Below are 15,020 nucleotides of genomic sequence, written 5' to 3' on the forward strand. Positions count from 1 at the left end.
CTCCCAGAATTCCTCAGCCAGCTTGGCTGGCTGAGGAATTCTGGGAGTTGAAGTCCATAAGTCATAAAAGGGCCAAGTTTGAAGACCCCTGCTGCAGTATGAACACCAAACACTGAAAATCCGGACCTGCTTTATACATTTTAATTTAATTTAGTCGTAGGAATTTTTTTTTAAATGGCCAAAGTTATCTGCCCATCACAGCCTGGTGCTCTTAACCCCCGCTCGCTTCCTTCCTCCGAAGCTTTTGCTCAAAAGCCATCCCGCTGGCTGAAAGCATTTCGGGAGGCGCCTCTACCCTTTCTTCTATCTCTGGGAGCGAGGCCGGCCGGAAAGAGGTGGCGGAAGTGACGCAAGCCCCCCCCCATGCTAGGTTGGGCTATTCCGGCTTTCTGCCGCCGTTCGGCCTCCCCGGCTTGGGCTGCCGCGGGACGGAGAGACGCCATGCCCCGGAAGGTTAGGTCCGGGGAGCGGACGCCTCTGAAGAGGCCGCAGGCCTTCCCCCCCGCGTTTGAACTACAACTCCCGTCCTTCCCCACCCTTGCCGCCGCGCTGGAGGGGGTGATGGGAGTTGTAGTCTGGCACTCCCGGAGACGCTGCTCCGCCTGGTTGGGAGAGACCCGTAGGCAGGATGAAGCGCAAAGGGGCAGAATTCGCCCCTTTGCGGAGGACGGTCTCTTGGGTCAATTGAGGGTCCCAATGCAATGGGTGGGGGGGAGAGCCAGCCTTGGCTCCTGCTCAGGGTTTGGGGGTCTGCAGGGGTCCATGGGAAGTGAAGAAGTGACTTTGGGCTGCTCTTAGCAAAAGCCCTTAGACCAGGGGTAGGCAACCTCGGCTCTTTTATGACTCATGGACTTCAACTCCCAGAATTCCTGAGCCAGCTATGCTGGCTCAGGAATTCTGGGAGTTTTATTTTTTATTTTATTTTAATTCCATTTATATCCCGCCCTTCTCCGAAGACTCAGGGCGGCTTACAAGCTTAGCAGTAGCCTTCATTCTATGTATATGCCTGCTTATTAGGGCTTTCACACACCCCCAAGCGGCATTATTACAAAGTCAGCTTAATTGCCCCCAACAATCTGGGTCCTCATTTTACCTACCTGGGAAGGATGGAAGGCTGAGTCAACCTTGAGCCTGGTGGGATGCGAACCTGCACTAATTGCAGGCAGCTGGTGTTACTTAAAGAGGCATTAGCCCACTGCGCCACCAAGGCTCTGCTTATGAGCTCTAGTCAAGAAAGACATTGTGACTTAATTTTTTATTTATTTTATTTTATTTTAATTCCATTTATATCCCGCCCTTCTCCGAAGAGTCAGGGCGGCTTACAAGCTTATCAGTAGCCTTCATTCTATGTATATGCCTGCTTATTAGGGCTTTCACCCCCCCCCCCAATCGGCATTATTACAAAGTCAGCTTAATTGCCCCCAACAATCTGGGTCCTCATTGTACCTACCTCGGAAGGATGGAAGGCTGAGTCAACCTTGAGCCTGGTGGGACTCGAACCTGCACTAATTGCAGGCAGCTGGTGTTACTTAAGGAGGCATTAGCCCACTGCTCCACCAAGGCTCCAATTTTGAAGTCCATGAGTTGAAGTCCATGAGTCATAAAAGAGCCGAGGTTGCCTACCCCTGCCTTAGACTCTGCGAAGATCTGACCTGGAAAGTTAATACAACCCAGGTGGCCAGAAAGGCCCAACAGAGGCTTCACTTTCTCAGGGTCTTGCAGAAGAACAAGGTAGAACAATGGCTTATGACCCTCTTTTACCGGTCTATAGAGAGCATCCTCTCGTATGGTATTGTGGTTTGGTATGCTGGTCTGACAGCCGCGGATAGGAAGGCATTACAGAGGGTGGTGAGCACAGCACAAGACATCGTGGGCTGTCCCCTGCTGACACCCCTGGATGACATCGCCGGGGCTCGCTGCCTTGGAAGAGTGAGGAAAATTCTCAGGGACGACTCACACCCTGGACGGTATCTCTTTACTCTCCTACCATCGGGAAGGAGATATAGAAGTATAGCCCGCCACACCAACAGGCTGAAAAACAGCTTTTATCCATGGGCTGTTAGGCTTTTGAACGGGAAATAACTTTATAAACTTTATGCATGATTGACTTGCGAGGCCAATGCGTTGTGCAATTAGCTCACATGGTGTAATAAGATGGAGGGTTTGTGTCATTGTAAGCTGGGGGGGTGGGGGCATGAAGGGAGACTCAGCCAATCTCACTGTATACATGGTTGTACTTTGACAATAAAGGCTCATTCATTCATTATATTCTGCTTCACAGTGCTTGACAGCCCTCTCTAAGCAGTTCACAGAGTCAGCATATTTTGCCCCCAAACAATCTGGGTCCTCGTTTTTACCCACCTCGGAAGGAAGAAGGCCTGAATCAACCTTGAACCGGTCAGGATCGAACTCCTGGCAGTGGACATAATCAGCCTGCAGTGCTGCATTCTAACCACTCCACCACCACATCTCTTAATAGCAATAGCCCTTAGACTTATGTACTGCTTCACAGTGCTTTACAGCCCTCTAAGCGGTTTACAGAGTCAGCATGTTGCCCCCAACAATCTGGGTCCTCATTTTACTGACCTCGGAAGGCTGAGTCAACTGTGAGCTGGTCAGAATCGAACTGCTGGCTGTGGGCAGAGTTTGCCTGCAGTACTGTATTCTAACCACTCCACCACCACAGCTTGTGGGCCATTTGCAGACAGCCATGGGTTGGTCTGGTCCTCCAAATTTCAGATTCAGCACAACAGCCACAAATCAAAACCGTAGGAGAGACACAAGAAAGTTTCCCTCTGCATTGGTGTTCTATTATAACCAACTCAAGTGTTAATGAAGATTATTGTGTGGGGAGAGGGGAGGAAGATATGGATGTTGGGAGTGAAAGATGGTGGTTTATTAATTTATATGCTGCCCATTTCATAGTCAAGGACTCTTTTTTGTGTTTTGATTTAAGGGGAAAGCACAGACCAAGGTGTTTGTAAAGCCTTCTGGTCCTCCAGTTCCTGTGACAACTGATAAAAGTGGTTCTGTTGTTATCTCTGTTCATGCCAAACCAGGATCTAAACAAAATGCAATAACAGGTAAGCTAGAGCATAAGTACCTATGCAACACTGATAGTGTTTTTGATAAAACGTTTTGCCCTATGGCCCAGCAAGGTTTCCTCAGTGAAATGATTTGAGAATGGGGGTTGTCTTGCAGTACTTGTAGTCTATGTATGATTTGAACTCAGGGCAATTGGTTGGACACTGCACTTCTTAGAAATCAGGGAAGTGTCTGTAACCATTTTTTGTTTGTTTGTTTGTGTCCTGGGATATGGGTGTTGTGCTTGGCCACACAGATCTTAGCAAGTGTTCTGTGGACACTCCCATAATGTGTTACTAAAATTCCAAATGTATCCATTAATCCAAGAGTTTCAATCTTAGCATCTTTAACTGGGAGCTGAAATTCACATATCTTAAAAGTTGCCCAGGTTGAAAAACACTGCACTAATCTGAAAAGGTATGGAGACCCTTGTATTGATCCATCTTTCAGCACACAACAGTTTTTCCCCAGATCTATCTAGTGGCTTGTCCCCTTGAATAGTAAAAGACAGCAGCGTAGAGCAGAAGGGAAAGTGTGCTGTTCCTGAACCATGCCAAGTTCTAGAACAGATAGAAAAATGCTAAAAAAAAGAAGTCCTGTCCCCTGCAGAAGAAAATATACAGATCTAAAAAAAAATGCAGTCCAATGGTAAATGCTCCCAATGGGAAGAAACTAATCCAAACGGTTTGGAAAAGTGCCAAGCCTTTTGCTTATTGCATAAATAGCTAGAGAAGAGGATTTTTTCACTCTGCTTCAAATCATAGAAACCCTTGAAGTGGTGATCTTGGTCTTTATTTACGGGAGGCATTTAAGAGAGAGGGTTAAGAGAAGCTTCAGCTAGGCTACTCCATAGCTATGGCTATAAATCTGTTATCTAAGCTAAGGTTAACATTACATACACGGGAGAGATTCCAAAGAGGCATTTTAGGGCATGAGTTTTAACAGAAGTGATGGCTACATCCTAAAATGCTTGTTGCAGATCTGACCACCGAGGCGGTAAGTGTGGCTATCGCAGCCCCTCCATCCGAAGGGGAAGCCAACGCAGAGCTTTGTCGTTACCTCTCGAAAGTCCTTGAAATTAAGAAGAACGATGTCGTACTGGAGAAGGTACAGTGTCTCCTCTCCTTTGCGTAATTCAACCTGGGTTTTTGAATCTTCCCCTGTACGCTAACGGGAAAAGAATTCCGTTTAGGAATCCCTAAACGTCTCTTGCTTGTGTTTTAAAACAGGGCAGCAAATCTCGAGAAAAAGTTGTGAAAATTTTGGCCCCACTGACTCCAGAGGACGTTTTAGAGAAGCTGAGGAAAGAGAGTTCCAGCTGAAGCTATGCGTGACCAAAGTCTTAACAAGCGGTTTCTCGGGATGCAAAGTAATGACTACCTTTAGGTAAATGGGAGCTCATAAATACAAGGGGTGGAGAATCCAACAAGAAATCTGTAGACCGCTATAAAGCTTAATTTAAGATATTTTTTTAAAAAAGCATCATGATAACAAGGCACGGAGTTATTTGAAAGAGCCTCACTGGGACCCGAAAATGACCTTTGTCTGTCCATCGTGACATTTTTTTTAAAGTAAGTTCTTTTGGAGTATGTTTGTTTAGCTGGTCAGCAAGGCAGTTGTCATTTTCACTGCATCCAAAGTGATACAGGAAAGGCACCACGTAGGTGTGATAGATAGCTCATCTATTTGCACCTTTGGTAAACAGGCTTGGTGAGTTATTGCCAAGCTCCTTTGGCCAGAGATCACTAGCAGTTAATAACAAATGCAGGGCACAATTTTTCACATTTTCAGATACTTTGGTCAGTCGCAGTGCTTGGAGAGTAGTTGAAAATTCTGTTTTGACTGTAGGTACAGTGGGGTTCCCCCCCACCCCCACCCCCGTACATCGCTTCCAGTACCAAGATCTGAGCTTTGTATTATTGGATGCAGAAAATGTGTCTTCGGTTTTATATTTGCATTCGTTAAGCTGTCGCTCCCTTTTAATTTGCTTTCATCACATGGAAGAGACAAAAAACCTGCCTCCCCCCTTGAATTAGAGAAGGCAGTCTGAATTCGGCAACCTCCTGCCCTTCACCCCCCACTGATTCCTTAGGAGGGACGTTGCCTGATAACGTTTAGAAATAAAGGGAGTCCCTCCCGATTTTGCTCTGCTAGTCATTGCCACTATAGGAGATGATAGTCATCTCCGTTTCAAGGCCATTGAGCCAGCACTGCCTCAAGACGTTTCTGTGGTCATGTGTCACAGAGCACTGTTACCTTCCCACCAAAGTGGTGTTTCCCCGAAAGTAAGGCCTACCCCACAAAATAAGCCCTAGCTTGATTTTGGGGGGCGGACCTAATATAAGCCCCACCCCAAAAGTAAGGCCTAGTTTGGGGGTGAGACACACACCTAAAAATCGGTGTGGGGGTATGGAGATGCCCCACGTGCCCCACACCCTCTTACCTTGCAGCCAGGCCTCTGGGCTCCGGCCCACTTCTTCTGCGGCGTCCCCAAGCCTGCATTTCACGGTCAGAGGCCTTTCCAAGAAGGTCACTGCAGCCGAGAATCGAGCTACAGATTCAATCCATAGCTCGGTTCTGCAAGAGATCTGCAGCTGAGGACTGAGCTGTGGATTGAATTCATAGCTCGGTACTCGTCTGCAGAGGCCTTCCGGAAAGGTTTGACTGCAAAATGCGGGCTGGAATGCAGCTGCAGCGTGAAGCTGCTCCTTCGGCCCAAGAAGAAGTGGGCCGGCCATGTGGAGCTGTCAGTGCTGGAGGGGAGTAAGACATCCCCCAAAAGTAAGACCTGGTGCCTCTTTTGGAGGCAAAAAAAAGAAAAAAAGGCCCGGTCTTATTTTTCAGGGAAACATGGTATTTATCTACACACATTTGCAAGCAGGAACCAGGGCAAGGACGGGGAGCTCACCAGAAAATATGGAGGTTCCGAAATGGAGACATTTGGGAGTCCCTTAAATCTCTCCTTCTCATCATGTTGGGTTGTCGTTGTTTTTTTGTCTTGATGCCAGACAAAATGCCTCGTTCCTGTGCCATATTTTAAAATAAAACTGGCTGATATTTTGTCAGTTGGATTTTACGATTTTTATTTCGTTTATTTTGTTCCCATTGATAGAGCTGCCCATCTGGCAAAGCGACTGGTGAGTGTGGCTGCAAGACTCCCCTTCATATCACTGGCAGCCTGTTTGTTGCGTTGCCAGTTGTGGTCTTGATGGCAGGGAGAGAAAGCGCTCTGTTTTAACCCAGGGAGTGTGTCGTGTTGTGTTTTTGACTTAACCGCTCGCCTCTCTTTGAGCCTCCTCCCTCTGCTTCTCTGCGCCAGACCGTCGTCTTCTCCTCTCTTTTTTCCCCCTGTATAATTTATGTCAAGGCCCTAGATTTGCATTTCAGTTCTTGGCAAATTAAAAGGATTGTGTCGTTCGTTTGGCCCTCTCGGTCTCGCATCTCCATCCTCGGAAGCCATGTGCGAGCCCTCCGTGCTCAGCGCCATAAATTCAAACCATTTCAAGAGATAAAAGCCTTTCCAGGAACGCAGCCATAATTTCCCCCAGGCGCCAGCAGCAGCGAAACAAACCACAAAAAGCTTTGCCTTCGGTTCTTCCTTCCACCTCGTTATTCTCACTTTGTATCCATGAGCTCTGTCTTGTTCCGGCTTCCTGTTCTCATGGGTTAATGTTTGTGTGTGTGTGTGTGTGTGTTTTCTTACGTAATATGATGCATTGCTCAATCAACAGGCTTTTCATCTAACCGTATACTCTTATTTAAGAGCAAGGGGGCTTCCAAATTAGTTTTGAAACCCAGATAGGCTGTGTGTCATGGTTCCGACAGATGAAACTCTTCAAAGAATTTCAAGGCATTGTTTACCTTAAAAGAATCTTTATTCGAGTAGCAGAGCTTCGGCACTAACATAATCGAAGCTAAAATCTGAGTTTCCCTCCCCTGAGCACATAGTATCAAAGCACAATTCCCTCCGCCAATTAACAGTCATAAATCACATTCTTCAATTAGTTTGAAATGCAGGCTTCCCCTCCAGCTCTCCAGCCCGCCAACTTTATTTCAATAACCTTGGTTCTCACACTATGAGGTTCGGTACTTTTATGTCTAGCTAAACTCTCATGCACGTTCCTCCTCCCCAACTCGCCAGCATCATCTAACTCTAAGAGTAAAACCTAAGAAGAAAATGGTTGCATCCCGATCTGTTGTCAAAGCAAAAATGTCCGATGTTAGCAGCGTTGACATCGTGGTCTTCAAGGGCATTATGGAGAAGGGGCCTCCTGGATCCACCAGACTGCAGAAGAAGACCTACCGCAATTCAGAGGGGCCGCTTCCGTTTGATTCATGATATCTTTAGATGTGATAAAACAAGAGCCTTGGTGGGAGAGTAGCGAATGTGTTGGATTGGAAGGGAGGAGACAAAGGTCCAAGGGCACTCGCAGCCCATTGGAGGACTTTGGACCAGTAACTCGCTCTCTCAGCTCAACCCACCTCATGGATTGGGGTTGTAGGGGAAGAGTGGTAGGAGGGAACATTGTGTCTGCCACCCACTGCTCCTGAATGTAAGGCATCTTTCATGAAATTCGTTATTGCTGCCCACGGAAGGCCCCCAGCAGTTCTGTTTCACAGGAAGCTCATTGAGTACATTTGATCCAGCTAATTTCTGCTTAATCAGATTGCTCCGTTTTAGCCCATTTACCTAGCTTCGGAAATTAGGTTACGGCTCCCGCAAAGCTATTTACAATCCAAGGACATCTAAAGTCTAAATCCACTTTCTAACAAAGCCACGATCAGAGGTGGAAAGCAGCCAGATGGCCTGGAAACAGCATCCAGCCTCCTGAAATAAATTTTATCTGACCTGCGCCCAGATGTAAAGGAAGAGGGAAAAGGCTTTCCCCCCCCCCCAATGAAACATGCTGGTGATGCTGGTTCCAGGCCTACTGCTCCCCGTGGGTCTTTGAGAAGACCACCAAGGCTGGGTTTACAAAGTATTGTAATCTACACCATCCATACATCAATCAGAATAGAGCTGGAAGGGACCTCGGAGGTCTTCTAGTCCAACCCCCTACTCAAGGTGGAGACCCTATACAATTTGAGACGGGTGGCTGTCCAGTCTCTTCTTAAAAGCCTCCAGTGATGGAGCGCCCACAAATTCTGGAGGCAAACCTGTTCCACTGGTTAATTGTCCTCGCTGTCAGGAACTTTCTCCTTAGTTCCAGGTTGCTTCTCTCGTTGACTATAGTTTCCATCCCATTGTTTCTTATCTTGCTTTCTGGTGCTTTGGAACCAATCAGTTTTCTAAAACCAATCAATCCACAGTAGAGTTGGTAGGAGTATAGGTAGTCCTCAACTTAGGACCACAATTGAGCCCGAAATTTCTGCTGCTGACTGAGACAATGTTCCAATATCTCAGGGGCTGCCCCAAAGAAGAGGGAGTCAAGCTATCCTCCAAAGCGCCCGAAGGCAGGACAAGAAGCAACGGATGGAAACTCATCAAGGAGAGAAGCAACCTAGAACTAAGGAGAAACTTCCTGACAGTGAGAACAATTAACCAGTGGAACAACCTGCCTCCAGAAGTTGTGAATGCTCCAACACTGGAAGTTTTTAAAAAGAGACTGGACAGCCATTTGTCTGAGATGGTGTAGCGTTTCCTGCCTGAGCAGGGGGATGGACTAGATGACCTCCAAGGTCCCTTCTGACTTTATTATTATTAACATTGTAAAAGCGAGTTCATCTAGCAAGAGCTTACAAAGCACCCACGGATGGCGTCGTCGGGCAGGATTGACAGTTTAATCTCTTTTCCAGGCAAAGGATTCCTCCTACTGTAGCTATTTCCTTTGAGAACATCTCCCATCATGATGTCACAGCAATCCGAAGATGTTAGGGCATGCTCGGAGGGGTGGCGCAGCAAAGCCATCATCACGTGGAACTTTTCTGTTCCCGAGCCTGCTTGGTCTTGCCTTCCAAATAACATATTTCTGTGCCAATCTTTGCAGATCATCAGTCTCCTTAGAGGCCTCTTGCCAGGAAGGGAGGGACAATGCTTGGGCATCCTCAAAAATGAAGACAGAAAGAGTTATCTGATTCAGTAAGAGTTGCCCATGAAGCTCTGTGGGTAGATGTAGCAATAAGGGCTGAATTACTCTTTCAGTAGGAGCTGACAGGTTGAGGAGGAGGGAGGTGGGCTGAGCAGTAACTCAGCTTTCCGGATACTTAACCCTGTATTAGGCATTTGGCTTGACTTGGCTGAAGATCAAGGAATTCTGGGAGTTGAAGTCCACAGGTCATCAAGTGGCCAAGGTTGGGGACCTCTGATGTAACGTACGTCTTTCCTGGGTAAAAGTTCTTAAGCTTGATGAGAGACTGTGAAGTTGATGTCACTGCTTTGGGTCCCCTGCCACGAGAGAGATCTGGAGCAGCAAATAAGTAGATTTATCTACACTCTTAGAAGTAAAGAGATTAACAAAAAACACCCTGCTGAGCTTAAATTAGACTATACAGAAACTTCTATAGCTCTCAGTTCATTGCAGTTACGGTTGACTCTTTGAGAGAAATTTCATAGACTTTATGACATCTCACTCTGTCTAGTAAAACATACAAGAAACAGTTGCTGGAATTGGGTATGTCTAGTCTAATGAAGAGAAGGACTGGTGTGTGTGTGTGTGTGTGTGTGTGTGAGATGATGATAACCAGTGTTCCAATATCTCGGGTTGCCACAAAGAAGAGGGAGTCAAGCTATTCTGCAAAGCACCTGAAAGCAGGACGAGAAGCAACGGATGGAAACTAGTCAAAGAGAGAAGCAACCTAGAACTAAGGAGAAACTTCCTGACAGTTAGAACAATTAACCAGTGGAACAACCTGCCTCCAGAGGTGGTGAATGCTCCAGCACTGGAGGTTTTTAAGAAGAGACTGGACAGCCATTTGCCTGAAATGGTATAGGGTTTCCTGCCTGAGCAGGGGGTTGGACTAGATGACCTCCAAGGTCCCTTCCAACTTCTTCTTCTTCTTCTTCTTCTTCTTCTTCTTCTTCTTCTTCTTCTTCTTCTTCTTCTTCTTCTTCTTCTTCTTCTTCTTCTTCTTCTTCTTCTTCTTCTTATTCTTATTCTTATTATTATTATTATTATTATTATTATTATTATTATTATTATTATTATTATTATTATTATTATTATTATTATTATTATTGTACAGCAGGAATATGAGATTTCAGCATCTTTTTTGCAGCCCTAGAATCTGCCCACAGCCCACTGCTGATAGTTAGTAGTAAACTATTTAAAAACAGTCCATATTTTCTACTTGAAAAATAAAGACCAAGCTTCTATTATTAGACATAACTATATTCTTTAAAAGACAATCCAAAGCCCTATCAAAGTAGAGGGGCAAAAAATGTTTCCTTCCCAGTGAAACCACTCCAACATTGCCGTTTGCCCCGCGGCATTTGGCAAGTGAAAAAAAAAAGATTGTTTTTTGAGAAAAAAGATAACACTTGAGTCACCATCCTCTTATCTAAGATGATCCTTAATTCTTCAGCGACGCCAACTGTGAATCCAACAAATGGAAGCATGTGGTGATCCCACTTTGTGGAAATTAAATTGCTGTCAAATTGTCCCATTTGTCGGACGTGAGATAGGACCTCAGAATAAGAGCTAGATCTGAGAAATAAATGTAATGATAATAAACCGTGTCTCATAATGCTGCACATCACAGGCTTATCTCATGAACCTGGACCAAAGAACCATGGGATTACATTTCTGTGGCTTCCCTACCCAAATTATGTTAAATACTTGTGTAAACTATCATCTAGTCTAGATTCTAGAGCAGAAGAAGAGGGCATAGTTTGCTTTGTTAAAGGGGGCCCTTTCTCCAGAATTCCAGGTTGTGTCATTTCCGCCCCCGTGCCCCCAAATCTAGCACCATCTACTTGATTCATCCAATGCGCTTGATATTTGCAAGCTCTAATCATGCTCCCGATGTGTGTGGGGGAGTTATCTTCTGCAGCGAGGCAAAACTAACACCCTGTAATTACTGCGAGAAGCTGGCGGAGTCCCTCTGCTCATTCAGCCGAGCACAAAGGGGAGGGAGAGGGAGGGCCCTACGCAAAAGCAGATGCCAAGGGTTGTGAAACTTCCCGCAATTCCCATTGTGTGAAATTGCTAACTCCATTTGGAGAGCATGAAGTCTTTTGCTCTGGGAACCCATTCAGCCAAAGATACTTGGGTCCCCATCTGGGATTGGTTTCTAGGCACTGCCGTGAAGTAGAGTAATTCCAGATTACTAGAGCTTCTAAGGGTAATGATTGAATCTGTAGGTCCTTTCTCAAGAAGAGATTTGAAGGACAGGTGTCCTTGGACAAGAGATAAAGGAGTGAGGAAGCAATACAGGAACCTTTGTTTACTCCTCTATATAAAAGACGGGCCATCATGAGATTTGAAGATTTAAACGGAAGAGGAACTTCATAATACCAGAAGAATAGTTGTAGAACAGTTTTGTGCTCAGTAGCAGGTCTAGCAAGAGTTGAGTTCCACTTTGGGAACTTGAGTGCTGAAAGTGGCTGAGATTTTCTCCATTTGGTCTGGAAAAAAGTACCGGGGATTTCTCTGGAGAAGCTTGTTAGATGGTTTACCAGAGATTTTTTTCCTTTGGGAAAGAAAAGCTATTTTAGGCATTTCTTCCCTTCCCCCTTCAAAGGTCATCTTCTGAGCAATGAAAGATGCACGCTTGCCTCATCAGACCAAATCCCATGGATGAAATAATGGGAAGGCAGACCGAAAGTGTAGGCTGCAGAGGCGAACTTGGTGCCAGGGCAACAACAGAAGCCAAAGGGTTCTTGCTTCAAACTTCAACTCGGCTAAAACTTTACCAGAAAATTAGGAAGCCTGCAATGTTCCATCAGCCTCAGATCGCGCAGAGCTCTTGAAAGAAGAATTCCCAAGAACGCATACAAAGGCCTCTTTCTGAACCATGAAAGCAGCCACATCTTGGAAACATCTTGGATGGAAACCAATCAAGGAAGAGAACTAAAGAGAAATTTCCTGATAGAACAATTAGTCGGTGGAACGACTTGCCTTCAAACGTTCTGGGTGCTCCATTGCTGGAGGTTTTTAAGAAGAGATTGGACAAGCATTTCTCTGAAATGGTATAGGGTTTCCTGCCTGAACAAGGGGTGTGGACTAGAAGACCTCTAAGGTCCCTTCCAACTCTGTTATTCTGTTAATTCTGTTATTCTTTTTTTTTCCCAAACACGCAGGGCTGGTTCAGAAGATGCTCCTGGTCGCCTCCCGTTTCCAGAAGAAAGCTCCTACACATCTTTTTCAGTAGATTTACACAGCCCTGCTCCAGATCCGTTTTAATATTTGATATTGTATTAGCTTCTGGCATTAAGACCTAGAAAATCACTTTGGGGTTATGTGCAAATGTGCTGGCTGAGATGTTTTGGGGACTTAGGAGTGTGCAGGTCAAAAAAGGCCACCCAATGAAAGGGGAAAAAAAAGGGGGGGGGAAGCAAACGACTACGATGGGGATTGTTATTCTCCCTGATAGTGGAAATATACTTTGAAGAGTGACAGTGAGAAGCAGCTTCTTGTGGCGAATGCAGGCAATCTGCATTGTGTTTTCTTGCCAAGGGAAAATTGACTCCTGGCCTCTTATTTTAAGCTCTCATCCGCTGTTTTTTGGCTTTGAGATGGGGTTTCATTCCCACCCTCCTTTTCATTTCCCTTATTGTTCGCGCTACTTCCTTGGTGTAATGAGAGGCTCATTAAAAATACCCTGCTGGTTGTTCTGAGCAAAAGGTCTTCCTTAAAAAAAAAACACCCTCCAAAATTCCGTTTTTTACATGAAATGTAGTTTTTATTAGGAACTTTGATTACAACAGTAAGAACAAATATAATCTTAAGCTTAGGGAAGAGACTAGGAAAAAAGAAGCGTAGGAAACAAGAAAAGGAATGTAATGAAAAGGGAAACAAATATATAAAGAAATGACTTCTAACCTTCTTTATCACAAGTATAAACAAACTTAGTAGTTCTGTACCATTTGTCAGGTTACAGGTAGATATCTCTTGATTCCATAAAGGTAAAGGTTCCCCCGCACATGTGTGCTAGTCGTTTCCGACTCTAGGGGCCGGTGCTCATCTCCGTTTCAAAGCCGAAGAGCCAGCGCTTGTCCGAGGACGTCTCCGTGGTCATGTGGCCGGCATGACTAGACACCAAAGGCCCACAGATCGCTGTTACCTTCCCACCGGAGTGGTCCCTATTTTTCTACTTGCATTTTTACGTGCTTTCGAACTGCTAGGTTGGCAGAAGCTGGGACGAGTAACAGGCGCTCACTCTGTTACGCGGCACTCGGGATTCGACCCGCCAAACTGCCGACCTGATCGACAGGCTCAGCGTCCTAACCCACTGAGCCACCGTGTCCCTTCTTGATTCCATACCTCATCCTTTATCTATAAGCAAATCCATAAAACATCAATTTTTCAACCCGGGTGTCAGCAAAAAAAAAAGTCCATAAAGGATAGAAAAAACCTTGCAAACAATGTCTCATTTTAATCTTGATTAAATGAACCAACTTTATATTTGTTCCTTTTCCTTCTAAAAGTCTTAATCTATAATTCAATCAACATTGTTATAGGGTTGAGTTTCCCGTCAGTTCTTCTTTTCTTCAAAGGCTTAACAAGCCTCTTGTAGATCCAATAAGGAAAACATTTTTCAGGCCACTCTCCTGTTGTGTCATTTGTATTTCCCTTTTGATTTTTAAAGCTTGTTAGTTTCTTTAATATGTCCAATAAACTATCCTTTTCCAAATCATTCTCTTGGCCTGTCATTTGTGGTGCCTCTGAAATTCTTGATGTTTCCCCCCCAGGCTGAATTCACCCTAGATTTCTTCTTGTTTGCTCCTAATTGAAGAATCGCTTCAAATGGCAGGAACTATACATAGATGGGGGCGTGGTGGCTCAGTGGGTTAGGATGCTGAGCTTGTCGATCAGAAGGTCAGCAGTTTGGCGGGTCAAATCCCGAGTGCCGCGTAACAGAGTGAGTGCCTGTTACTCGTCCCAGCTTCTGCCAACCTAGCAGTTCGAAAGCACGTAAAAATGCAAGTAGAAAAATAGGGACCACTCCGGTGGGAAGGTAACAGCGTTCCGTGTGCCTTTGGCGTCTAGTCATGCCGGCCACATGACCACGGAGACGTCCTCAGACAAGCGCTGGCTCTTCGGCTTTGAAATGGAGATGAGCACCGGCCCCTAGAGTCGGAAACGACTAGCACGCATGTGTGGGGGAACCTTTACCTTTATACATAGATGACCACCTTATACTGCTATGCCGCAGAAGTAGACTCTGCTTTTATTACACAGTGCAATATTTTCCCATCTATCTCACAAGCCGTTCTTTCTGTAGCTTTTTATTAGGTAAAAAAACAACAACAACGTTGGCATGAAGTTTTTACCTTCTAACAGATTTGGAGTTTGCCATCTGCATCTTCCTAAGCATTTTCTTTCTCAGGTCTTTATAAACAGGAAGTCTGCGCCTTTGAAATTTTAAACTTCTTGCTGCAAAGCATTTGAGGGGGGGGAGCAATTTTGTGAAATATAGGTAGCCCTCGACTTACCGCAGTTCATCTAGTAACCGTTCAAAGTTACAGCGGCACTGAAAAAAGGGGACTTACGATCTTTGCGGCATCCCCTTTTTGATCAAAAGGTGATCAAAATTCAGATGTTTGGCAGCTGGTTCCTATTTAGGACCGTTGCTTTGTCCCAAGGTCACCTGATCACGATTGCAGAGATTCACTTAACAGCTGGGGCAAGAAAGGTCATGAAATGGGGCAAAACTCATTTAACGACGTAGATTTGGGGCTCGGTTAGGGTCATACAGGGACGCGGTGGCTCAGTGGGTTAGTACGCTGAGCTTGTCGATCAGAAGGTCGGCAGTTTGGCGGGTCGAATCCCGAGTGC

The 15,020-nt window shown here is 45.4% G+C and overlaps 1 protein-coding gene across 3 annotated transcripts; it reads left to right on the forward strand.

Annotated features, from left to right (window-relative positions):
• The first annotated feature begins 355 nt into the window (after positions 1–355).
• LOC308673355 (UPF0235 protein C15orf40 homolog) lies at positions 356–14,129 on the forward strand. 3 transcript variants are annotated; one of them, XR_014027632.1, is made up of 6 exons: positions 356–453; positions 2,957–3,083; positions 4,064–4,191; positions 4,314–4,470; positions 6,197–6,221; positions 12,323–14,129. XR_014027632.1 is itself a non-coding variant. In XM_081336972.1 (4 exons), the coding sequence occupies exons 1-4, from the start codon at positions 364–366 to the stop codon at positions 4,404–4,406; spliced, it is 438 nt and encodes a 145-aa protein (XP_081193098.1). In that variant the 5' UTR covers positions 356–363; the 3' UTR covers positions 4,407–6,160. The 3 variants fall into 3 exon arrangements, 1 of the variants encoding a protein (XP_081193098.1); XR_014027633.1 differs by lacking the exon at positions 12,323–14,129 and having other exon boundaries at positions 6,197–6,501; XM_081336972.1 differs by lacking the exons at positions 6,197–6,221; positions 12,323–14,129 and having other exon boundaries at positions 4,314–6,160.
• Positions 14,130–15,020: the final 891 nt, after the last annotated feature.

Source organism: Vipera berus (genome assembly GCF_964194415.1).
Source record: "Vipera berus genome assembly, chromosome: 12".
In the NCBI taxonomy this organism is placed as follows: domain Eukaryota; kingdom Metazoa; phylum Chordata; class Lepidosauria; order Squamata; family Viperidae; genus Vipera; species Vipera berus.